The sequence below is a fragment of the Anabas testudineus genome, chromosome 19 (genome assembly GCF_900324465.2).
Source record: "Anabas testudineus chromosome 19, fAnaTes1.2, whole genome shotgun sequence".
Taxonomy (NCBI): Eukaryota; Metazoa; Chordata; class Actinopteri; order Anabantiformes; family Anabantidae; genus Anabas; species Anabas testudineus.
The window spans coordinates 3935283-3960670 of record NC_046628.1 but is presented as its reverse complement, the minus strand read 5'-3'; the positions used below and the strand labels follow the sequence as shown (position 1 = coordinate 3960670).

The window sequence follows — 25388 nt, the reverse complement described above, 5'->3', positions numbered from 1 at the left end:
ATTTAACCTCTACTACTCATAAAAACACAGTGATAGGAGTTCATTCATTTAAGCTCCTGGATGATGCTTCGTTAGCTCGCCCTGCAGTAGCCACCACATCTTGGCAAAAGTAAACAACCAGCAGATGCACATACTTCACCTCAAAGAATCTGCAGAAAAACAAGCTGACAAGTAATCTCTGGTGGAGCCAAGAGTATATTATATTTTTTATTCAATAGAAATAATAATAATAATAACAACAATCTGAGGTTTTTATGGTTGCTGATCAAAATAAAAGATCAGAATTTCTTATGCGTTATTATTTTAGGCACATTATATTTTTAATAATCTTCACTTACATGAAGATCAGATCACATTTATGACAAATTAATGCAGAAACTTACTTTTTCTTACTGCTGAAGATTAAGATTGAGGGATAAGAACACCTTAAGTGCTACCACTTTCAGGCCTCCCTCTGCTCCCTGAGGAGAGGAGTCTCTATCACACAGTGCCAGGCAGAAGCCACTGAAAATCTATGGTATCAGCTGCTCAGCACATCCACAGCCTATTAACCCAGTTAGTTGGCGCGCCCACCATTCGTCCTGGTAAATTAGTCCATGGCCCATATGTGACTGTCATGACAGAGTGAATTACTCATGAATAGAAACTAAACCAGGCTTGAAAAGGAGACCTTTGGTAAGCATTCTCAGTGCTGACAACATCTTGAATTGGACAATTATGAATGAGACACGAGCTGTGGAACAAGGCCAGAGTTTTTAGGCTTGAGTCTGTGTGTGTGTGTGTGTGTGCGTGTGTTCATACAGGCATTTTAAACTCTATGCATTTCATCATGTGTGCTGTGGGACTCCTGGCACATTTTTTTTTTTTTGCTGATTCGGTAGCATTTCACATTCACTCATTCACAGTAACTAGGGCACGGGGCTGGCCAGCAGAACGAGGACGCCTGGAGTGGTGGTGGTGCAATCAACAGGAGGCTGTGTATTTGTGTGTCTGTACATGTTGTGATGTTTCAGGAACCTTCTTTAAGAAGTGTGCCTTCTTAGAGGCTCTCCTCTGTGCTGTTAATTCAAATGCTGTCTCCAGGTATCAACTTCCTATGTCATCCAACATGCTCGTTATGTAATCCACTTAAAATACTGTCAATCTTGTTTCGAATATATGACAGAGGGGAGATATGATTGACTGGTGTGTGTAAATGCAGTTTTACAGTAACCATATTGCTGCAGTGCTGTGAACAGTGAGCATGTTTTCTGATTTCCTCTCTTAACCTGATTTATCCCAATAGCCGTGTTTCCTGTTTCATATAAACAGTCATCCCAGCACTGTACAACAACTGGTTAATGCTCCTGTACAGTATTATAGCATAAAGAGTTGTGCTATAATACTCTACAGGAGTACAGTATCCTTTTGAATTTGCCACAGTATTTCTTTCATTGTGGAATTGGACATACTAATACATTTAGACCGTAGTACTAATACATTTTTCCCCAGTTGTGAGAAAAGGAGACCGAGTTGTCATGTAATCCAACACAGTGGTCTACTGTAATTCTGTTCATGGTACTTGACAGAATAGTGAAAACTGTTAAAGATACCCTGTTGAGTTCGTGACCACTTGTCAATCAGGTCCCTGCTTTGTTTGAATTTTACGTGCGCACACTGGAAAATCCCTTCATCTGCTGAAAGTGGTGCCAATGTAAATTCTTGAATAAACAGAACTATGTTGAGTTTTTTTTCCTTTTCTTCAAAAGGCCTTATCTTGCTAGTTGTTCTTTGTGTTTTTGTGTTGTGTATTTTTTGGTTTGTTTTTTTTTTTCTTTTATCTTCAATTATGTAATACATGACTCAAAAAAGTATTTTATTTAACTGAAAGTCACAAAATGCAAAACAATGCAAGTGCATCTTGAAATGTTTTAACAAATTATCTTGTAATGAATGTCACTTCAGTTCCACACACTGCGTATGAGTTATCGTTAACAGTATAAGGTTATAAGAGTCACCAAATTTCTCTACATGAATGGTACAGAGCTAGGAGATGCCTACAATTACTCTCTCCTGCAGTGTTCAGGTGTTTGCCACGTTTGCGTCAAGCCAGATGCCACTATAGTTAAAGTGTGAGTTGAATAAGACTTTTAAGGTAATCACAATGTAACAGATCAGAGGAGCTCTTGGTGTGTACTGCTAATGTGTGCGTTATTTATGGCAGTCATTTTTTTACAGTGCTAACTTATTGTTTGTGTCTTGTTTGTCACTACGCCGTTGAGCACCCAAAATGCTGCAACACAAACAATTTAAAAGTGACAGGGGAAATCCTGTATGAGACGGCTTTTCACCTCAATGAGAAAGTATAGACACTAGGCAGGGACAGAAAAACTAATCACTCTCTTACATCTGTTGCACCTCCATTTGGTCTCCACGGTAACAGGATCGGAGAATGGTCTGTTGTTCAGCATCCCACAGGTGCTCTTCTAGGAAGTTGCCAGCCTGCACCGCCCTCTCCAGCAAGACCTTGTCATTCAGCACAGCTCCAACTCGAGCGTAGGCCGACAGCATCAGGCCTGAACAAGAAGGAGTACAGGTGGGTGTGGTGGAAAGATTAGGTGTAGCTAAATGTCTTTTCTCTACTTGGGTACCAATGTGTAGCTGCACCTCAGTCCTAGCTTAGTAATGCTTTTGCACCACTCTGAACTTTTCTTGCTCTCTCTTCTGTCTCTACAAAGATTCTTTCCTCACTCTTTCCCTCTACTCTGCTTTCATGTAGCATATCAAAGTGTGTGAGTGTACAACCTGGTCTTTAAAGCGCTGCAGCCGAGGACAAGGTGATTAATGGAGGGGTTTCTTCATTAGAGAGGAGAGGGAGATTCTTGTGTCTAATTGGAAAGTTCTTGGGATCCCACGGCCTCATTACTTTACTAACACGGTGTCTCGAGACATGAGCCCTGGGAGCCAAATCTGTGGGTGTATGCACGTGTTTGTATGTGCGGTTTCGTTTTTAGTTCTTGTAATTAATCACATGTGAGACAATGTGCTGGACAATTTTGAGGAGTGTCCAAATTGGCATCACAGTAATTTGAAGTGAGAACTAGTGTCTCTATAATGATCTACACATATTTTCATACAGCAGAAAAGAAAGTGTCTGTAAATGTGTCAGGTATGAAAGCGTGATGTGTGTGGTTGATCTAAACTTACAGTAGTACATCTTTAGAATTGATTTACTGTTACCTGGATTACAGGAGGACACGCGTGTGCAAGCAAATGAGCAATTCAAGTTTAATGTGAAACAAACCAATTGCAGGACGACAGTTGGTGATGACTTACCCTATCACCAGTCTATCAGGTGATTTAACAACCTGCACCAAAGGACATTTAAACATCCTGACAGGCAAAGAGCACTACAGACACTGCACTTTGAAGCATAGAACGGTATCCTTGAAAAACTAGTGCATTGTGAAAAACCATCTCCTCAACTTCTACCTCATTAAATTATTTTGAGATCACGCTGACGAGGTCAGGCTGCGAGGACAGTATTTATACAGCCTATTTCTACTTAGCTGAATGTATCAATTACCATGCACATGCATAATTTAGCCTGAGTAACATTGGTAGGTTAGTTAGCATATTCATCTGCATTACAAAGACAAAGATATTAGGATGCACCTAATAATGAATCGCTGCAGTGTAAACCTGTCTAGACTTTACCATTCCAGGAAGCCAACATCTTGGTGTCCAGATGTGGACGTGGCCGACTCTTTCGCACTTCAGCCATTTTGGCTCTGGCAGAGGCCAGGAGCTCATTGACTTTCTCGACACTGACTCCAAAGCGAGCAGCCGTTAACTCCATTGAATAACGCACAATCAGCACATTCTGGCCCTGCAGCTCCCCGTGGGGGTCCTGGCAACGCACAGTACAGAAATGAGCTCACACTGACTGCAACAGCTGTCATGTTAATGCTTTAATGGACCAGTTATAACACTTCAAAATGCTGTTTGGATAAAATAAAACAATTTATTATTTGATAATTAGTCTTCACTACGTCTGTACTCTATGGGATAATGTTATGTTTTTAATAATCTGTCTAAATAAATACAGAATTTTGATTTTCTGAACATAATGAAAATCAATTACCTGCTCGGGAGCAACATTGCCCTGCTCTTTGACACCATAATGGTGCATGAAGATATCTGCCTGCGTGGCAGCTCCTGTGGCACCTTCCACCACATCTGGCAACAAATCCCGAACTTCAGAAGCGGTCCAGACACAAAAAGCGCCCTCACGCTTTTGTGGCCCCCCTGATGCTAGGACAGAGTCTGCATCCTCTGCACTGTAAAACCCACCTGACTGTTTCACAGAATACACAGGAACAGAGGAGGAGGAACAAGAAGATAACTGTGAGATAACTGTTGTTTAGAGGACAGCTCTAAACAACAATGAAGATAAAAATTATATAAAAATTTAAATATGTGTAGCCTTTCACGAGTCAAAAAAATAAAAATAACTTGAGATCAGAAGTTTCTAAGACTCAACAATTGTCTCTTACACTTACCACTTAAACTACCAACATGGAGGACTTGCAAGAAGCAGATCAAAAGATACTGGCAGAGGCCAAAATATCATAGTACCATAGCACACCATATCATATCACTTCCCATGAGGAAACTCATTAGCATTTTTTGTTAAAGCCTCTCTGATTGATAAATGCAAGCTGAAGACATCACATCATTGTAGATTGTATATAGTGACAAATCACCATAAAATCATCTTAAGACACTTTAAGAAGTAAGGTAAGGATCTCACAGAACTCTCTAAGATCCCCTTAGAGCAAGCCCCGGGAGACAGTGGAGAGGAAAAACTCATTACCTCCAGCAGAAAGGGGCTAAGGGTGGACAGCAATCTGCCTCGTCTGGTTGGGGATTTATTGTCTAGTATTTTACTTTTTGTGAGATTCCCATTATCTAATGAAGCTAAATGGTATTTTACTAAATGATATTCCTTATAAATACATAGAGTATTATTCAGTGTGAAACTCAGATGATCATGCTTGGATCTAAATGTTTTGTCAAATGTTTGTTTTCAGTTATTCTTGCACTTTCTTTTGCACAATATTACAGATTGCAATAGATGTTTTGGGAGACAAATTTTGCTCTGATGGAGAAAGCCCTGACCTGCTGCTATGTAACCTACTTACAGAGACAACGCACCTGCTGCCAACGAGTAGAACAGCACAACAACGCAACAGTGTTGGTCCATTTGGTTCACAAGTGTTAAAATGGCAAATCTAGCAGTACTCAATCCATAGTCAATTTAAAACTTTGAACAGGCCTGACTGAAGAGTGTCATTCAGTGCTCTCTAAGGGCCCAGACACAACAGTGAACAGTATTTCTTCAATCGTGATGAGAACTCAAGGAGTCTACATCACCGATGGAAGAACCCACCAATTCTAGCACAGAGAAACATCCAGTCTTTGGAAAATTACCTTTTTAGCCCTAATTCATTAGCGTATAATTACGCAATAAATCTTGGAGAATATGATTATAGTGAGTGTGCTTTTAATTGTCTGCCCCTTTCTCTGCTGTCGGCTCATTAATCAAAAGGGCAGGTTGACCCTTAAATGAGAGCAAGGGGTTTAAGAAACCAGTTGTCAACGGGGTCTCGCCCCTTGTCCTCAAACAATTACTATCCACTGGTGGGATTTAGAGTTAATGTTTGTGCTATGTCAGCAGCAGATACAGACATTGTAACAATAGACCACAGTTTCTATAGCTCTGTTTAATGAGTTTCCTGTTGTTACCATGCAATCTAATCCATCAGCTAAAATGTCCTCACTTTGTAAAAATGTCCTTAGTACAATAGTTAAAAATTCATGCTGGTCCTCACAATGATAGCACACACACACTCACACACACACACACACACACACAGAGACAGAAGTCCTAACAAGGCTGCAGATGATTCACCTTGTCACTCAGGTCTCTGGAGACATAGAGCAGTATGTCTTTGGCAACATCTGCAAAGAGCTGCTCACCTGATACCTGGAAAAGCAGAAACACACACCTGCATAAGAGCCATGATTCAACCTTAGCATAACCTTAAAGATCCCTTCATGTGATTTATATGCTGCATATTACCTGCAGTGTGAAATGAAAGTGCTGAGGTAGCCATATACGCTCATTAAGCACAAACATGTGCTTAATATGTATTTAAGTTTGTCTTCGTATTTGTTTTGACCTAATTAACTTCTCGTTTCTCTTTCTCCATCCACACTCAGAGAAACACACTCAAGAGAAAACTAAAAACTTTGGGCTTCACAGTACAGCAGGTCCTCTTTAAAATCAATCTGAAGTAATATACTCCTTTCATAAATAGTAATCAAAGTAATCCTTATAAAATACATGTGATGTGTGTAACAGCAACAGCATCTTCACTGCGACTGTATTTACTCTGAAGTTACTCAGTCACACACTAATGTTTCTTTCTGTCTGATTAATATGGCAATAAATTACTTGGGTAAGAGAGACACAGAATGATGAAGGGATAATTACCCTGTCAGATACAGAAAGGGAAATACACACACACAGCCACAGATAAAGAACCAGTCTCACACACACACACACACCTGAGAAGCAGTTATGTAGGCTACAGCCAGCTGAGCCTGATCATACAACATCTTTTCAAAGTGGGGAACATGCCAGGAGGAGTCTGTAGAGTAACGATGAAAACCCTGAGAGAGAGAGACACAGAAAGAAATTAACGTGATACAGTATACACAGTACTACGAAGGATTTAATCCAGTTACCAGCCAAACTCTTTCTATTATTACTCAAACATATCTAAACTAAAAGAACTGAGCACATCTTCATCTTGGTGTGATGTGTTAAATTTTTTTTAACTTCTTCACAATGAAAAACTCCCTTAAGAGGAAGAAACCTCCAGCAGAACCAGGCTCAACTAAGTCGGCCATCTCAATATTTACCTGCATCTGGCACTTAATGATGCTAATTTCCCACTCTGCCTCTGCCTATTTACACAGAAGAGTGTTTTAGGTATCAAGGGGTATTAGTGGTTTGATGTTAACGTGACATATTAACACGCACGACAACTGAACATTGCTTTCAAAATAATAATGGTGGAGAAGCAATGTTGATCTTTTGCTTGCCTTTTTATGATTTGGACTCAAGGAAAGTTGATGTGCATCGAACACAACGTGATCATAAACTTCCTCACACGCACTACGTGTGTGAGCAGTTGAAGGAAATAGAGACTCAAGAACTGCTACGACATAAGGGTTCCAGTATGACTAAGGTCAGGTTAAGATAAATAACACACACCTGGTTGGGCTGGGTCACCAGAGAATTGACCACCTTCCTCTGCTACCTTTAACCAACCACTTACATGTCATAGTGGTCCACTGACAGGCTCTCTGTTTGTCCTTCGTTAAGTCTGACAGCTCATACATGTTGGTGAAAAGCAGCTGAATGTACCTGTAATCATTAACATGTCTAACACAAAGTACAAAGACAACTGTACTTGAGTCTGAATCATGTCGCTAATGCTGTTTCTCCTCCAGTAAACGTGGGAGTCTCCCAGGAAAAACACCCATTTGCCCCCAACACTTCAGGCTGCCATCAGCCTTACAATAACTTCTCACACTTATACCTTGACACAGTGAAGCTGCCTCGAATGAGCAGTGTGAAGATGACTACTAAAATATTTATATAGTTACTATTAATTTTCAGTTTGTTCATTTTTAATCAGGAGACTAATAGTTTCTACAACACACATGTATGAACCTGTGCCACGTGGTCATGGATGCCTCCCAGCGCCATCATGCGGAGTGTGTGCAAGGCCATCTGAAGGGCCTCGTCCCCCTCTGAGGTGGAGCAATTCACAGACCAGTACGTCATGAGGAACATCAGATTTACTATGGAGGACAGGGACAAGGGCAGAGAGAAAGAGTGAGAACTAGCGGTGTTGAGGTAGGTGAAGCCTACAGGGTTTTATTGTGTCTACCTGGTGTGGGGAACTTGGGAGCATCTCTAAAGCCTCCATACTCCTCCTCGTAGGAATGGGCTAACTGCTGGAAGCAGCGGTTAGCTACATCTGGTGCCAGGGGAGGACTCTCTCCAGGGTTTGCAGCGATGGACGTGCCTTTCTTTAATGCTTCAAGGATTCTCACTCCGCTGGATTCCAAAGCCGTGCGGTTATTCTGCCACTGAGAAATGATAGTCACACTTATCATAAGTAGGTAAACAAATACTGTCAACAAGGCAAAACAAACCGATGAAACAAAACTTAAAACATTCAACACGCAACATGTCATTTCAAAGACGCAGGTTTTACCTGTTCAGTAATTCTGCTGAGGACTGTCTTGAGTCCAGGTCTTCCTCTTTGGTCTCTTGGAGGGAAGTAGGTGCCCCCAATGAAAGGTCTAAGTTCAGGGGCCAACCACACGCTCATAGGCCAACCTCCACCTCCACTTGTTGCCTGTAGACATTAGCAACCAAAAGAAAATATTAGCACAGAAAAATGAAACAAGGCTTGAGTGAGAAACTGTGAATGAAACAGTCACGTGCACACACCTGTACAAACGTCATGTAGACCTTGTCCACATCAGGTCTCTCTTCCCTGTCTACTTTAATGCACACAAAGTTGTCGCTAAGGAATTTTCCAATTTCCTCATCCTCAAAAGACTCCCGCTCCATCACATGACACCAGTGGCATGTTGAGTATCCCACTGATGGTCAGGTAAAGACAGAGATACACAGCAAAGGTTTTACTTCCAGTAAAAGAGCAATTACAGTCAATCAGCATGAAACTCTCATTGAAATATTACTGTGACATTGTCCCATTACCGGATAAGAAGATGGGTTTGTCCTCATTCTTAGCTTTGTCAAAAGCATCTTGTCCCCAAGGATACCTGAAACAAAGATTGCAAAGATTAGCACAGAACAAGTAACATCGGCTGATATTGTGTTTAAAGCAGTTCAGTCTCACATACCAGTCAACAGGATTGTGTGCATGCTGCAGCAGGTAGGGCGACTTCTCCTTAGCTAACCTGTTGGTGTGTCTGTGAGTGGTGGAGGATGATGAACCTTCAACCCCTGATGCCATGCTCATAGAAACAGAGATACTGGACACAAAAACATGTATATTTACAATCTGAGTTCCTGTTTGTTTATAACACTGTAGACAAATATTCATCTTGTGCATCACAGTGATAAAAGAACATCTCACAGGCATGTTCCTTTTAGTAAACCTAATAATTACTGTATATGCAGGAAAATGCTTTTGTTTTGTTTTTTTCATGTTACCTCCTCATGGCCAAATAACTGATCAAATGTGCTTAATATTAATATTAAACAGCAAGTGTTAAATATAAACAGAGTTGTGCTGTTACTCTTACTTAGTTCCTCAGGATACAACACATGGATTTAAACTGTTAAATCTACATGTAACGCTAAAACACATTGACTATGATGCTAGCTAGCAAACATAAGTTAACGCTTCCACGCAAAGCAGTTCACATTTATGGCAATTTATTAGAAACAAGTTCTGCTTTATGACTTCTGCATCTGTGCCGAATACAAATATGACCTATTTAGACCTTGGATAAATGTGTTTGTTCACAGGGGGATGCTTGCTGACAATAACAAATAATAGTTGTATCTTTAATTGTATGTTTTATCTACTGGGGTTTCGCGTAACACACAGCTTTCGTCCAAAAGCAGATCCGTCTTCACAGAAACTTACCGTCATGCTGCAAACTGTTTACTTGTCAAACTGTGTGACGCCGTCAAGATGGTTGACAAGTTAAGTTTGCGTGTTGGGACAACTTTAGCTAGCGTGCAGCTAACGTTAGCTGCTACTAGCCGCTGCTACTAGAGGCTTTTTACCTGAGGCCGCGGGCCGGCTGGACGAGGACAGACGCTGACCTGGCTCCTGGAGGGGGCCCACTCCGTTTCACACTCCTCTGCTGCGGACTGTCCGCTCCCCGCAAAGCCGCACTGAACACACGAGCGGGCCCAACGCGGCTGTTAGTGGACGTCGACCGACGCCATGCTAATCTTAACATCCTAATTCACCAAGCGTGTCGCTGCTCATTTGTTTGGCCAAGCTAACGTTAGCGACTTAGCGGACACACAGTGTAAACAGTTGACGGCTGAGACAGGTCCGGCTGAAGTTTCACTGCACTTTATTGTAATACCACAAACTGACACATGGTGGCGCCTCACCAATCAGCTGTTTACAAAAACAGTGGGACAGTAACACTGTGTTATAGACAACAAAAGAAACAAACAACTGCATGAGGATAATAATCATAAACATATTATATGGATGGATGGATGCAGTGTCCACTGTGCCCTCACTTATTTTGAAATATTGAGCTGGATAACCGCTGACACAAAATCCTCCCGACCTGCCAAGTCCGAGGCCACAATGTTGGGTTTTCTGCTGCCCTGCTGCTTCACCCAGAGCAGCAGCCTCGGGAGGCTCCTCCGTACAACATTGGCAAAGCTGTCACAGAGGCGAAGGACGTACAGGCATATCCTGGCATCGTCCGGCAGCGTCAAGTTCAGGCCACATACAAAGAAACCTGTGGGGTCACGGGCAAAGTAATGATGCTGAGTAATAATGTCACAGAACAGGAAACCATGTTTGAAAAGGTGTCTGTCATCAGTAACAACATACAACTGGGGATCAGTGAAAACTCACAATGTGAAGGCCTCGTTTTTTCCAAAACCTCACTGAGTACAGATTCAACCCGTGCAATCTTCATACTGTCGCCATAGAAATAAGATATTTTACTCCACATATAAGAGTCATGTATTGCTGGATAGTCATAGGAAACTATGACATTTGTGCCTTGATCCCAGCAGCTCCTCAGGGTCGGGGTGACCTGTTGTGAAACATATATATTCATTTTATCAGATAGGCAGTGTAACTCTCATACAGTATCACACAGTAGACCGTGTTTGATACTTTACCCCTCTCAGTACGACTTTGGTTCCAAATAAGGTCTTGATGAAGCTGATAAGATGGTTGTGGAGCTCAGTCTTCTGATCGAACCCTTTAAAGTGCGACAGAGCCAGGATGATGATCTCTCTGGGGTGCCTCTCTGCCCAGTCATTGATCATCTTGAGAACACTCTGGTCACAGTGGCAGAATGGTACGTCTTCATACAGCTGGTATACTTTCTTTGATTAAGTTTACAGCACATGATAAAAACACTAATTACTCATAAATCATTCTGACTACCTCCACATCAGTCCGCGTGTACAGCCCATGGTAAAAGTACAGCCTGGTGGGGTTGGTGTCGTGGGGTTTGCGAGCGATCCTCAGGTCAAAGTAACGAACTCCTGCATCCAGCTGCTTAGTAATGGTGTCTTCCTGCAACACAAGTCGAACAAACACCCCACACTTTAGTTCTGAAAGGCACAAATACATCGAGAGAGTTGTGGCAGAACGTACCTGAGTGGCCGCCCATTTGAGCAGTGTTTTACGCACACAGCACAACCTGCTGAATTTTTTAAGGCTGTCAGGCTCGATTATAGATGAGCTGCTGTCCAAATCATAGCTCATTGAGTCATGGCTTCCTAGGAATTCACAAACACATGATATGGTGTATCTATAGTTGCCATAACACTAAAAAACATTTATTCCAGTATTGTACTTGTACAGCTTTGAGGGAAATGTCTCCACACGTTGTTTTCATGACAGTCAAGTCAAGTGTAATGTAACAGTAGCACTGCAGGCGGTTTCATTATTCCAGCTTCATACCTGGTATGGCCAGATTGAACAGAGGAATGTTGTGAAGTTCAGGTGGCAGCTGCATCATCCAGTCACTGTAGCGGGTGACACCTCTTTTCCCTTTGCCGTTTGCAGACATTTGAATTTCTACAAAAGCATAAAAGTAATAAAAATCCAAGTCAGCTCCCATATACAGTGGTTGTGACTGTCAATAATTTGGCTGCCACATAATATAGAGCACGTATTAAAGTCAAAGGTTTAGAGAATCACACTCACCCTGCCACACTGATCCCCAGCCCTCCTTAACTTCTTTAGTACCTCAGTGGTGTCGCTGCAGAACTGCCGTAGCCATAAAAGTCAAAAAGCCTTTTGTTGCTCACACGTTAAAACTAATCTTCACAGCACAATGGTCCGAGAGAAAAATGAATGTGCCCCAGTCAAACTGGTTCTTAAACTATGCACAAGGAAATCTAAAAATAGAACAGGTAGATAAAAATGATACGGTGCTCATTCCATTACAGTTCACCTGCTGTTAGTAAATGAAGCCAGGCTTCGGGCATGACTCTGCATGCATATGCTTTGTCACTGCATTCTTGCTGTGTGTCGATATGGACACATGCTAATCATCCGACAGTATGTGTGATTAAATAGTCTGGGCTCAAAGGTTAACTAACTAGAGCTTCATCAAAGTGGAGGAAACAACGTGAGAGTTGGCGCTCTAAGCCAACAGCTCCTGCTCTGACTTCAGAACAGGATGGACCTGGTTCAACACCTAACTAGTCAAGTGTTTCCAGCATTTCAAAGTGTCAGGGTAAGACCACAGTACTCAAGGCTAGTTTTATTTTGAAGTTTGTTGAATTTATGAGTCGTGTCTACTTGTACTGTTTTATTTTGATATTCACCATTATCCTATTATTAACAATTGTGGCTACAAAGCCACTGATCTGCGTTGTGCGTTCTTTAGTACACAATTTAATAAAAAACAAAGTAATTTAACTTTTGTTTATTGAATTTAAGGAAATGTCAATAGGAGGAAAAGACAAAGTCTCAGTCATTACATTACACATTAGTACTGAAACCACACCATTGGAAAGTCTGCTACTGTAAGATTTTTTATTTGATTGTCGCAAGACTTCTGGATGGGGTCACTTCAGGTCGATCATATAGCCTTGGCCAGACCCACCATGTTCTGGGCTCTGTTGAAGATGGAATAGTACTGTCTGATGAAGACATCGCCCAGGATCCACAGGCTGTCGCCTCCGTTGCCGAAGCCAGTGCGGCAGCCATAGTACTGAGACTGTGTGTGGGGGAGAGGGTACAGGAAAACAATTTCAAACAGTGGTCAAATATAGTGAGGAAATAGTAAGTCTAAAAAAAAAAACGCTTACCTGACGGACGTAGGCAGAGGCTGGGAGGGTGAATTCCTGTCCATGGATTTGGAAGGTCACATCAGGCATTTGGCCGATGTTGTTACAGTTGACAACATACTGACAGAAGGAAAAAAGGGGAAAGTGAACGGAAAACAATGAAAGGATACGAACAATTGTTCAACTCACTTACTCAGCATGACACTGCAGAAATCTCAGTCTCATTCAGTCAACCAACAAGTCTTTTTTGGCACTTACGTCTCCATTTTGGCTACTAGCTCCCACCACGGTGTTGATGTTGCTGATGCTGCTCTGAGGTCCAACAATAAGAGAAGTGCCAGTATCCACAATGGCCTGGCAACCACCACTGCAGGCCACGACCTGCCCGTTGACGGTAACACTGACGGGGACACAGGGTGAAGACAGATAACAGATGGTACAATATCACTTTGGTCTGGATACATGTCCAGGACATTTGATGCTGTGTCCATGATGTTTGTTACCTGTCCACCGTGATCTGCCAGTACAGCTCACTGGAGAGGGGAATCCAAGTAATGGGACCAGTGTAATAGCTGGAGTCAACACCACCAAATGTCACCACACTGCCTTGCTGAGAGTTGCTACAAAGGAAAGTGACAACTTACTGATGACCTTCATAAAGAATGAGCCACCGACACAGAATTAGTTTTAGTTTGCATAGTAAAAGTTTGATGCTGTAAAGTGATCTTCTTACGGGCTCAGGTACACGGAGAAGAGGTCCTGGTTGACCAGGTCCTCCTGCATCATGTTGTCAAAGACGGGTGTAGCACCAGAGGCGGCCAGGCTTGGGTAGGCCAGGCCCAGGATACCATCAGCTACCATGTACTGCATGAAGGGAGCTTCAGTCTCGCTCAAGCCAAAGATCTGGTTTGTCACAGGGAGACCTCCCACCTGACGACCAAACGCAAAGAATGTGCATTTAATACAGGGAGTTAAAATCATTTCATTTGATTTTCGTTCATACGTTTCATCTTGAACATAGTTAGATAACGTAATAATCAGCGTTGTAGAACGATAAATAAAAGTTCATTTCCTTGTTCAAAGTGATTCTTGATTCTTTTATTTCTCACCGTCACAGTGTCATATGCAAGAAAGCCAGTCATGCTGCCCGTGCCGTAGTGGATGTCAAGAGGGCTACCGTTGTATCTGAAGGTGCTGCTCGTGCTAGGATTATACTTGTTATGGTTGTCTAGGAGGGAATAGATGGGAGCAAAGTTACTGATGTTTGCCAAATGTGAAACAATAGGGAACAGTTTGAGGCCATAAAGCGGTCACACTGACACTGACAGCGCTAAATGTGAAGCCCAGCTGTGTCCCTTAGAAAATTCAAGTTATGCATTGTCCTGTCCTGCATTTAAAAATCAGCTTCATTCTTTAAAAGCCCCTCCAACCTCAATCCAAAGGTCTATGTGTGCATTAGTTCTTTTACATACTGCAGGCTGCGCTGGTGCAGTAGGTGGAGGGCACCCACAGGTTAGAAGAGCCCGTGTCGAAGATGACCTTGAAGGACTGAGGAGGCGTTCCAATGGAGATGACTCCATAGTAAGACATCTGGAGACAAAGAGGAGACACAAAGATTACACCACCACAGGTGAGGTAGTAATTAAAGCTGTCTGTTCAAGCTTCAGCAGCTGTTACTTACATCAGCATCGTTGGTCATGGGCTCGTTGGCCACGGCAAAGCGCGGGTCAAACTTGGCCATGGGGTTGTATGGATACTTGAGCCTGTACTCGTTCCACAGACCCTTCTCTTCCAGGCTCTCCCTGGCAGTTTTACCCTTCTTCAGAGGGACCCTGTGATTCATCAGAGTGAGCTATTTTAATTTAGGTCAAGTTGTAAACAATAATTGTGTGAGACTGACAGCGGATCACTTACTGGATGAGGCACTCAGACAGTGCCACCATGGCACACACAACAAAGGCCCACTTCATTGTCACGGTGATGCTATCGACTGTAAAAAGAAATTAGGCTCATATCACAATGATATTCCAGATGCAGTCAAACTGAAACACTGAAGTACAGTATGCCACACTCACCTGGAGACTCCACAACCTGAGTGCCGACAGTCGGGCATACATCCTCCTTTATACAGCTGGACTGACATTTTATCATTGCGTAATGATAAGGCAATGTACACACATAAGTTCCACTGCAAATAATTGAAGATAAGTTTATAAAAAGTAATCACTGACCTCAAGACAATGTCGATCATATGATTAAAGAAAGGAACAAGAACTTGTGGAACTTAACATACACTCAGTGGCCTTTAGTAAGCACATCTGCACAATCTGATGCAGCAGGTCTGCTGTGACTTTTATAAAGTTGTAATTCCTCTGTTTTTGTTTTGACCCTTTACTTTAATAAAGTGTTTTAACATAATAAAACCAACTGCATTTAATAAAAAACGGAATGTACTGTCCACACGCAGTGAACTCGAACTTTGCACATTCAGTCACCTTAGTATGTTGGTCTGAGCGATAACAGTGTTGTCTTAGGGCATTATCACATTTCTCATCTACTAAGCGGTTTCCTTTATATAGAAAATAATATAAACCAGCGTGATACAGATATCATAGGCCTATGTTATCATTTAAAGCAAACACAGTGATAAAAATGCACAAGTACACACGGTACTGTTCTATAAAAAAATAAAAAAGATATGAAACATGCCTCCACTGTCAGACCACATGGTCACTTGTCTTTATTTATATGCAAAAGTATGTTAGCATTCACAGGTATATGATATTGTGAAGAATACTTGTGTGATCACAAATAACAGTGAAAATGAAACAAATAAGCAACTTTTGGTTCATCAATTTGAGTTTGCAACAAAGGAGAGGACTAAACGCTACTTAGCAAGAAAAGGAATTTATTTTGAAAGAACTCATATTCTGATAAAGAGATCAAAGCCTTGTTTGATCAGTGTCGAGGGACCTCCTTTTGTAAAATAGTGACTGCAAATTAAACATAGAACATTTTATTACTGCTTTGACTTGCAGTTTTTCTGCTAGAGGATTAGAGGAGAGATGTTTTGAATAGGATCTAAACACATGGTTAGCCTTGCTCAGTCTCTGGTCCTTCAGAGATCCAGGCCTTCCTCTTCACTGGGACTCCATCACTGATACGCCTTTTTACCCCCTCTTCACTCCTGGGTCTGGTATTTGTCAGTGTTAAATGTTCTTCTCCACATGGAACAGCTCCTCCTGGGAACAGAAAGGCTCTTCGAGCTGCGTCGGCTGAATGGGAGCTCCCAGAATGCCAAGCTCTCCTCCTGGGAAACTGTCCAATTGCGGGAGATCCAGCAGATTGTAAACCACAGATTCCCGATTCAGATTTGGTTGCTTCAGAACTGGGGCTGCTGCTAGATACTTGAGGCAAGACTGTATCAGACTCAGAGTAGGAGTTCTGTGTCCGGAGGAAGATGCAGATCGATGCAGCAGAAGAGTGGAGAGTGGGGGTATTACATGAAAAGGATGGGAGGGAAAACCGTGGCCTGGGGTAAAAAACACCCATCTTCCTGTGTCTAACTTCTTCTGTCGCCCTTCCTTCTCCTTCGTGTTCCTTTGGATTTTCTGACTCTGTGAGTCTCTCCACACCTTTCTCCTTGTGACTGATCTGCAACTTCCTTCTTCTGGCCTGAGCCTCCTCTAGCTTCACTTCCAGGTTGTGGACGTCCTCGGTTATCTTGGTGACCCGATCAAAATGAGACAGCAGTGCAGTGACACGGGGCACGAGGCGGTCCAAGTGAGGCTGGACATCAAATCCGGGCTCTGACACAGACAAGTTTTCTGAGTCAGAGAGAGCTGACCACAGGGAACGAGGGGATGAAAGTGAGGAGGACAGGGAAGGGGAGCGGGAGGAGGGAAGGGTGGATGAGATGGTGGAAAGATGGGATGCCCGGGAGGATCTGGAAGGAGGGATATCCATGCCTTCGAATGTCACTCTGTGTCTGAACTGAAAAAACAAACAAACAAAAAAACAATGCATGTGTGGAATCGACAACAGGAGATGATCTGAGAACAGTCCAATACTCAGTGTACTCTTTATTTATAATATGCTACTCACCTCTTTAGTCTTGGTGAGTCCCATCCACAGCTTAAGTCTCTTAATGAAAAACTCCACCATCTCATAGTCCTGAGGTTCAATGTTTGGATGGTACAGCTCAGCACGCTCTTCCCTTTGGAACACAGCAACAGTTAGCAATGAAATCGACTTAATACAATATTATTATACATCTACACAACTATTTGATGGATTACAATATCACTAATCTGCAAATTTTCATATTGGAATGCACATGAATGTTAGCAGCACCCTGGATTGTTGTCTAATGCCACCCAGAGCTTTACATCCGTGGTTTTGTTTAAAATATCTATCAGTTTTTTAGACATTCAATTCAATCAGCAAATGCTAAAACTTTTTTTTTAATGGTGTACCTGTATTTTTGAATGAGAACAGCGCCACAGAGTCTGGCCAAGAGCCAGAAACCTGCTCCAACCATTAGTAGTCCATAGAGAGGGCCCAGGACTGGGTGCATCTTGCATAATCTATGGAGAGCGATTCGGCCCCGCAGGATGGTCAATGCGGAGACACTGGCCTCATGTGCAGACAGGAAACCTTCCACTGAATGGGAAAAGAGCTGGAACAAAGACAGACATATATCAAATACATCTCTACTCTATAACCATTTAATTTAGCTGAATGTTTCTTTGTGTACCATGTTTCCAAGGTGAGTGTAAAGTAGCAGCAGCAGCAGCAGAAGAACAGACAGAGCCCACAGCTCCCTCCAGGCTCTCTGCAACACTCTGCCTATCACCACCCACCTCCGCACAAACCTTAAGGTTTTCAGCAGCTGGAACACAGCGCAACGCAAACGAGTAGACATTCATTAGAGGCGGTAAGGCTGTGGACCACTGTTGTTACATAATCATGAACCAGAGCTGTGATTTACCTTCAGAACAAGCACAGTTAGCAGGACGGCTGCGCACTGAGAAGACCTCTGTGCCATAAGGGCAGCGCCGTGGAAGCTGACGAAGTTGTCTGGTTGTGACCGAAGCTACAGAAAGGTACAGAAAGATTATTTTAGGATCATCACACTTTAACTAGAATAGTCATTCTCACTTTGATAGTCACCTTTAATTACTACAACATTATTCTAACTTTAAGTCCAGAGAGAGCATTTGTCACAACAGGAGCCACTTAGGCTAACACACAACAAAGGACCTGCTCAGTTTACACTTAGGTGGCAGAAAAACCCTTTTTCCGTTATGTACCTTGGAAACACATGAAGAAGCAAGTGACAGGAAGGAGAGCTGCAGGATAGCTGTTGCCAGCGACAACAACGCCAGGAGGAGCTGGAGCCAGTGTCTGCATTGACGCAGATAGTGAGCACGCTCAGTAGCCATGGATCGCAGCTCTCCAAACAAGATGATGAGTGCAGATATAAAGAGAAGAACCTGCAGTAAAAACTAATTTTAATTATTGTTGTAACACTCTTCATTTTTTTGATTTTAATTTGAAAATGTACTATGAAGCGTTACCATAAGCACCGTCTGAAGGTCCAGCCAGGAGAAAGATGAAGGGATGAGGAGGGGATAGATGGAGAGGGAGGGAGTGAGTGTTTGCGTGAGAGCCCATACTAATTGTACGGATACACACACAAATAAACCAGACTCTCTGTGGTAGTGTGTAAAATCAATAGAGACCGTTTTAAACCTGAAAGACACCCAATTAGAAAGCATTAAGTCATTGATTGTGTTATATATGTAGTCTTGATGAGTTTTACTTTGTATGAATGTCATTATAAAAATTCATTCTAAATTATCCAAACGTTTGATTCAGAAGAAAAGATGCTTTTTTTTGGAAAGTTATAATGGTGTGACATAGCTCATTACATTTAGTAATGTGGCTGTGGCTCTCAGAGGAATCAACAGCTGAACCACTGGAAAATAAAAGTGTTAATGAATGCGCACTCAGCATGTTCCTGAGACAAATCCACTTACATCTTCGTGCTCCAGTCGACCATTCGCAGGTCAGCGAGAAGCCGGCGTGTCATTACGCTGCTGTTTCCCAGAACGACACTTGCCATGGGGCCGAGAGTGTGAGTGTACCGCAGCTGCGGCAAACCAACGAGACGCAGTGAAGGGTTTTGGTGCAGATTGTGCACCAAGGTGTGGTTGATCCACCGTTCTGCATCAGACCAGCTGGATGTAGAGAGAATGAGAACAGGTTTGTGACTGTACACTACTGCTTAAAGATTGTTGCCTTTAAAATATATAAGTAATATATGTACATATCTTTTAGAAAACTCTTTTGTCCAATTATCTAAACACAGCTGACAACAAGTATGCTTTCATGGAAAACAAGGACATTTCTACTCCGTTCTGACTCCAAACGTTTCAACCCTATTTATCAAACCACATCACTAAGCCATACTCACTTGATGGCATTTTCCTTTATTACAGTCAAATCAGACACTGTAGTTTATTATTTTATGCATCAAATGTTTTATAATCCACAGCTGAAAACAGGCCCCAACAAATTAGCTAAAAGTAGTGTGTATTCATCCAGGGCTTGTGGCTGAGAGAGATACTGTATTGTTGGTTTTGATTATGTCACAACAGTAAGTGTGATGATGACCATATGCTCAAAGGCCCTCTGTATTAGAATTTTTCAGTGTGTCTACAAGTTGTCTTCTAATTAGCCTATTCTATACAGTGGCAAGAAAAAGTATGGGAACCTTTTGGAATTTCATGGTTTTCTGCATTGATTTGTCATAAGATATGATCTGATCTTTATCTTTATCTACACACAGGGTTCACATGCTTTTTCCACTAGCACTGTTAGGTGTTATGGTTTTTCTGAATAAAGACTTGAAAGATCAGAATTTTTTGTGTTATTATTTTAGTCACATTATACTTCTTAATACTCTTGACTTTTTCTTAAGATCACAGAACATCACATCTTAAAACAAATCAATGCACAAAACCATGAATAGGTTCACATAGTTTTTCTTGCCACTGTATTTATATATTTTAATATTTACTTTACTTAAATATAAATAAAGGTGTTTATACATGTGTGCACTAAACATCACAAAGTGCTTTACAATAAAAGACAGAACAATAAAGGTGAAAGATTTAATTATGTGCCGAATTAACTTCATTACTATGGAGATGACAGAGAGAATTTCTGACAGCTTTGCTTCCTCATGCCTCAAATGCTCTCTTAATACAGTAACATGATCTGCACTGCAACTGATGCTGCCCATTGAAAATCATATGCACATCTGACAAAGACCATCTTTGTCAAAACATGTCATCACAACCAACATGTCTAGTGTGTTTGCTCAGGGTTTGTGCATGTGTGTGTGTGTGTGTGTGTGTGTATAGCTGTGTTTGGTGTAATGTAGTGTTTTGACAGAACGGAGCTCTTACTCTCTGAGTGAGGCGAGGTTAGGGACCCCCAGGAGTGCTGTATGAAGGCAGCGTCTGACAGCAGAGTGCAGCAGCCTGCCCTGGCTCTGCTCCACACTGTCCTGGTAGTTCACCATCAGCACAAGCAACAAAAATAACAGCTGGCAGACACAGTGCTGTAGAAAATAGGAACATGTACAAAAAATGTGATGCTTGTGGAAACAAATGGGCTCTTCATTTTAGAGTTTGTTTTTTTCTCACCCTCATGAGTGATCTCAGAGCGTGGACTTTGCGGGCCTCCTCTTTAGCCTGCAGCAGCCCATAGCCACACAGCGGTCGAACCTTCTTGCAGTGTTCTCCAAATGCCCTCACCACTGTGGTCTCCTGAGCCAGCTGTTCTTCCACCTCTGGATCTACAGGCCTCCACAGTGTTGTGTAGATCAAGGCTTGTGAGCACACCTAAGTATAGAAGATGGAGATGCAGACCAAAGGAATCTGAAAACAGAGTCCATTAGAAGACACGTCTGAACTCACCTTGAGAGGCTCCAGCAGTAGTGCAGAAGTTAGGAAGGCGCAGAGAGCCGATACCAGCCACATGAGGACTACCGTTCTGGAGAAGGAGCTGCCGTAGAGTCCGATCACAGCCAGGCAGGCTCCCAACAGCACAGCCACCAGGGAGTAAATAACACACAGTGCCCAGGGAGGAAGCAGCCAGCTGGGTGGACCTCGAGCAACGCCTAGGGTGGAGGAATTAAATAACACATTTCTCAAACAGTAGTCACACAACATCACCAGATGTAAATAAAACATATTATTTGGGTATCACAATTTGAGTACAGTGGGAAACATTCTGGATAATTGTGCTCCAGGTTATACAGTTGTCAGGGGGCAGTGGGTTGTTTGTGAAGTTGAAACAACAGTAGAAAAAAATTATTTCTGATTTGAAATGGACTAATATAACGATGATAATACAAAGATACTGAGTGAGCTGTACTTTAACAAGTTCCTGGTTATGAAAGCTATTTATCAAGAAAGCAGAGAAACAGCTCAAAATAAATGGTGAAGTTAATGTGATGGGCTGTGGGTCTGTGGTTGGGCATTAATGGTCTAGTACCTATGCGTGTAGTGGAAGAGGAGCGTGTGAAGTCGGGTGAAGGACTTGGCAGGAAGGTACTGGCCACTGAGTTCACAGACAGTACAGATGCACACTTGTAGAGTGTAGACTGTGGATCCGGCTTGTGGACATCTGCAACATGCAGGAACCGATCCTCACTCTGATCTGTCCAGCTGCTGCAAGAGTTGCTCCAGCTGAAAAGGACAAAATCACAGTAACACTGTGCAACACAGTATGAAATGGCGTTTGCAAGATTCATGCCAGAAGCGTACGTGGTAGAGAGTGAGGACGTGGTTCTAGGGAGTCCCAGCCACTGTCTGAGTGCTTTTGGTCAAATCCACTGGGTCCTCTGCTGCTGCTGCTATAGACATCAGCAGATCTTCCTCTGGCACCAAGGATACAGAGTAAATGCACAATCAGGCAATTACTAGTAAAGACATTTAGATTTTTACAATAATAATAAAAACAATACTGTAAATGTTGAATCGCTGATTCGCTTATTTTCAACAGTATCTCACCAGACAAAGTCAGAAACGTTGTCAAATTGTGCTTGTGTGCTTGGACCAGGTTTGCATTCATGGTGAGGAGGTTTCTGGCCTGGTGCAGCAGGGGAGTTAGTAGAATCTTGTGAAAGGTAATTTTGGCAAGGTGAAGGGAAAAGAGTAGAGGGTGTGTCAGGGGAAGAAAGTGAGACAGGGCACAGCTCCATCAGGGCCTTTTTCCTCCTCAGTGGGCGGGAAGAACCCAGGACAGGTGAAGCTTTGCCAAGGTCATGGGCTGTGGTTATTTTGGTGGGGCATGAGCTTAGAGGTAGATTGAGGAGGCTACCACAGGATGACCATGTTTCTGCACCCTTGTCTTCACTTGCTCCGTGTGTCTGAGGTACCAAGCCAGAAGCAGCCCAGAAGTCCAGGATACTGGAGTCAAGCCCTTTGCTCTCCAGCAACTAGGGACAATCAGAAGAACACTTAAATATGTTATATATGCGTAAGTATATGATTTGAAGACAAAAAAAAGAGTACAATAACAACTATTTGCTTGTGTTTGCGTGCGCAGGTGTGTGTGCACTCACAGATGTGGAAGTGTCCCGGACAGGCCCGGAGGAGTCTGACAGAGACAGGATGAGGGGCCAGAGAGCTCCGATTGGCCAAGGTAGACATCCATCTCCACAGAGGTGACAACAGGAGAGGGAGGAACTGACATGTCCACAGTTATCTAGGTTATACCACAGATATATGGGCATAAACACAAATCTGTTGCATGAGCATTGCTATGTGTACATTCAGTGGGGAAACACTCACTTACATTATATGGTCTGTATGAGATAAGACTGTTTGACAAAGCTTTACGTTTGCCAACAATTCACTGTAAATGACCTCTATTAGCTAAAGACTGAAGTACATGTAAGAACAGATAAGAACAATCCCCCACTGTATGCATCTATTAAAATTAATATATCATAATTTTACACAGATTCATGTCAGATTGTCTAACAGCAGTGAAATGTATAATGGATTTATGTTGAGTTACCTGGCTGTGAGCTTTTCTAAACAGGAAGCAGAGAAAACACTGGAGAGGAAACACCAGCAAAGCAAGAGTCATCCCCACGGCAACCGTCTCCATGTTAACCAGCAGTTGTGCTGACACAGGACCACTTGAGCAAAAGGGAAACAAATGTTTACCCAGTCAGCTCTGCAAAAACTGCTGACAGGCTGCAATGCGTGTTCAATTCTGAGCTATATATTTAAAACGGACTAATAGTATAAGACTGTAACATTTTCTACATTATTCATTACCTGCCTCTATGATTACCTGTGCCCCTTGGTGCCCACAGCCCCATACCAAAGTGCCCCTAGTGCCAGGTAAAGATGCAAGATGATAGCACTGCAGGTAACCCTCTGACCCCTGGTGAAACGGCTGTGTGACGGGCGCTCCACAGCGACAGCCACATGTGGTGTTCCATTATCCCGAACATCAGCTGAGAGGTGAGGCCCCTCCTAAACTCAAAAAGCTCCTCGGGACCTAAGGAGCATAAACAGAATGGAGGAAAGCATTGCAAAAGAGATACATGACACATGATGATGTTCTTGTAAACAAAAAGTGGATGTACATGACGGAAAAGCACATTTGCATGTTTTTCATGTGGAATTACAAGTTTTTTAGGCTGCTTTTTAAATAAATTCTAAACAGTATAATATGATGATGACAATGACAATATATAAATATGTAAAAGCTTACATGAGGCTAGAACCTCCTTCTCCACAGTGCCATTTCTGTGATTCTCCACTGAGAGCCAGTCATCCAGCAGGAAGAAGAACATGTGGTCTGTCTGGGTATCCCATACAACCACATGCTGAACGTACCAGGACGGATCAAGACCTGAAAAAGTATAAAATAAAGACTGAAGCTGCACATACACATACGAGTGAGGAGGTAGGTTTAAGCTCTACAACACCAAATAACCATTAAAGTATATATTTTTGTAATTGGATGTACCCGTGTTGTCATGCCAAATGCGAATTTTCCAAACTTCTCCCAGGTTGTCGTCAGTTTCCAGGTGAAACTGGTCCAGGCTGCCACGCTGAAAAGCTCCATCCCTCTGCAGATGGCGAGAGCCACTCTTGTTCACACCGTGAAGACTGATGCCAACATGTGCAGTAGTGCCTGGTGGGTCACACTGCACCATTAATCAATTCCATCATACACAGTCTGGTGTTTCATGAATTCAAACATACAGTGGCGCGAAAGTATAAAGTATGTGAACCTTTAAGAATTTCATGGTTTCTGTATTGACATTTTATAAAATGTGATCTGATATTCATCTAAGTCAACAAATATGACGTGACTAAAATAATACCACGAAAAACATTATTATCTTTCATCAACCATAAACAACCATAAAAACCTCATAGTGCTAGTAGAAAAAGTACAGTAACTGAAAACTTTGAATTAATTACTGGTTGACCCCCCTTTGCCGAAATAACCACAACCAGGCGCTTCCTTTAGCTGTGGATCAGAGCTGCACATTGTTTAGGAGGAATTATAACTTCCAGGCAGAACTGTTTTAGCTCTGTCATTGTCATGTCTGTCATGTCTTTGGACATCTCGTGTGCAGCTCTCTTAAGGTCGTTCCATAGCATCTGTATTGGGCTGAAGCCTGGGCTCTGTATGTAAAGTATATGAACCCTTTGAATAATGACCTCAAAAAAGCTGATTGGAGTCAGGTGTTAGTATAAGAAAAAACATATTTTGAGGGTGTGGATTAGAGATACTACAACTGACAAGACCGGAAATTCACCAGTCTACAGTTAAAGGGTAAACAATCTAAAAATGGAGACACTTTAGGACTGTGGTTACTCTACCAAGAAGTGGACAGCCAGTCAAATCACTCATTAATGAGGTAAAGAAGGAACACCGAGTGACAGCTAAGAATTAAAGGCATCATTGGAACTGGCTTACATCTGTGTTCATGAGTCTACAGTAAGTAAAACATTGAACAAGCAGGGTGTTTATGGCAGGACACCACAAAGGAAGCCGCTGCTTACTATAAAGAAACGTTGCTGCACGCCTGAAGAGCACACTGACATTCCACAGCAGTATTGTCAAAATGTTTTGTGGACTGATGAAACCATATTGAACTATGTGTGTGTCAAAAAAAGATCTTCAGGAAAAACTCTGTATGACCTAAAACACCAGAACAAGTCAACAA

At 42.3% G+C, this 25388-nt stretch overlaps 4 protein-coding genes across 8 annotated transcripts in view; all 4 read right to left on the bottom strand.

Moving 5' to 3' along the window:
• spata20 (spermatogenesis associated 20) overlaps nt 1-10165 on the bottom strand; it is a 29949-nt gene extending 19784 nt beyond the window's left edge. For 4 of the 5 annotated variants that reach the window (XR_003298301.2, XR_003298302.2, XM_026351579.2 and 1 more), the window contains exons 1-12: nt 9890-10165; nt 8995-9126; nt 8849-8913; nt 8576-8730; nt 8337-8480; nt 8007-8208; nt 7787-7917; nt 6613-6717; nt 5954-6028; nt 4124-4336; nt 3697-3889; nt 2387-2555 (exon numbers count right to left, since the gene is read on the bottom strand). Coding sequence is in view for 3 of the 5 variants with exons in the window: in XM_026351579.2 (XP_026207364.1) it covers nt 2387-2555; nt 3697-3889; nt 4124-4336; nt 5954-6028; nt 6613-6717; nt 7787-7917; nt 8007-8208; nt 8337-8480; nt 8576-8730; nt 8849-8913; nt 8995-9126; nt 9890-10068 (1763 nt within the window). In the remaining 2 variants the exon portion in view is untranslated. Of the gene's footprint in view, nt 1-2386; nt 2556-3696; nt 3890-4123; nt 4337-5953; nt 6029-6612; nt 6718-7786; nt 7918-8006; nt 8209-8336; nt 8481-8575; nt 8731-8848; nt 8914-8994; nt 9127-9746; nt 9864-9889 lie in introns of those variants that run through there. The other variant, XM_026351581.2, reaches the window with a different exon arrangement.
• A 6-nt stretch (nt 10166-10171) lies between these two features.
• On the bottom strand, nt 10172-12154 carry LOC113156434 (PI-PLC X domain-containing protein 1-like). Its single transcript, XM_026351583.1, has 7 exons — nt 12021-12154; nt 11775-11891; nt 11466-11590; nt 11253-11384; nt 10982-11143; nt 10710-10893; nt 10172-10590 (listed from the first exon to the last, which is right to left on the bottom strand). The coding sequence occupies exons 2-7, from the start codon at nt 11881-11883 to the stop codon at nt 10364-10366; spliced, it is 939 nt and encodes a 312-aa protein (XP_026207368.1). The 5' UTR covers nt 11884-11891; nt 12021-12154; the 3' UTR covers nt 10172-10363.
• A 630-nt stretch (nt 12155-12784) lies between these two features.
• On the bottom strand, nt 12785-15378 carry LOC113156375 (pepsin A-like). The gene is made up of 9 exons (XM_026351481.1): nt 15026-15378; nt 14793-14943; nt 14584-14701; nt 14221-14339; nt 13845-14041; nt 13615-13731; nt 13370-13511; nt 13133-13231; nt 12785-13041 (listed from the first exon to the last, which is right to left on the bottom strand). The coding sequence occupies exons 1-9, from the start codon at nt 15079-15081 to the stop codon at nt 12904-12906; spliced, it is 1137 nt and encodes a 378-aa protein (XP_026207266.1). The 5' UTR covers nt 15082-15378; the 3' UTR covers nt 12785-12903.
• Nucleotides 15379-16196: 818 nt separating this feature from the next.
• LOC113156607 (polycystin-1-like) overlaps nt 16197-25388 on the bottom strand; it is a 46363-nt gene continuing 37171 nt past the window's right edge. The window contains exons 33-41 of the mRNA XM_026351842.1: nt 20587-20741; nt 19153-19353; nt 18691-18865; nt 18424-18606; nt 18355-18376; nt 17868-18011; nt 17587-17773; nt 17216-17327; nt 16197-17104 (exon numbers count right to left, since the gene is read on the bottom strand). Coding sequence (XP_026207627.1) covers nt 16205-17104; nt 17216-17327; nt 17587-17773; nt 17868-18011; nt 18355-18376; nt 18424-18606; nt 18691-18865; nt 19153-19353; nt 20587-20741 — 2079 coding nt within the window. The 3' untranslated portion in view covers nt 16197-16204. The remainder of the gene's footprint in view (nt 17105-17215; nt 17328-17586; nt 17774-17867; nt 18012-18354; nt 18377-18423; nt 18607-18690; nt 18866-19152; nt 19354-20586; nt 20742-25388) is intronic.

Bases quoted from the DNA above. Each gene is read 5' to 3' on its own strand.
- LOC113156434 (XM_026351583.1), bottom strand. From the start codon at position 11,883: ATGTCTGCAAACGGCAAAGGGAAAAGAGGTGTCACCCGCTACAGTGAC. The intron at 11,591-11,774 runs GTATGAAGCTGG...GTGAATTCCTAG, and splicing joins GTTCAATCTGGCCATACCAG to GAAGCCATGACTCAATGAGC. The intron at 11,385-11,465 runs GTACGTTCTGCC...CTTGTGTTGCAG, and splicing joins TCAAATGGGCGGCCACTCAG to GAAGACACCATTACTAAGCA.
- LOC113156375 (XM_026351481.1), bottom strand. From the start codon at position 15,081: ATGAAGTGGGCCTTTGTTGTGTGTGCCATGGTGGCACTGTCTGAGTGC. The intron at 14,944-15,025 runs GTAAGTGATCCG...GATGAATCACAG, and splicing joins CTGTCTGAGTGCCTCATCCA to GGTCCCTCTGAAGAAGGGTA. The intron at 13,042-13,132 runs GTAAGCGTTTTT...CCCCACACACAG, and splicing joins CCTCTGCCTACGTCCGTCAG to TCTCAGTACTATGGCTGCCG.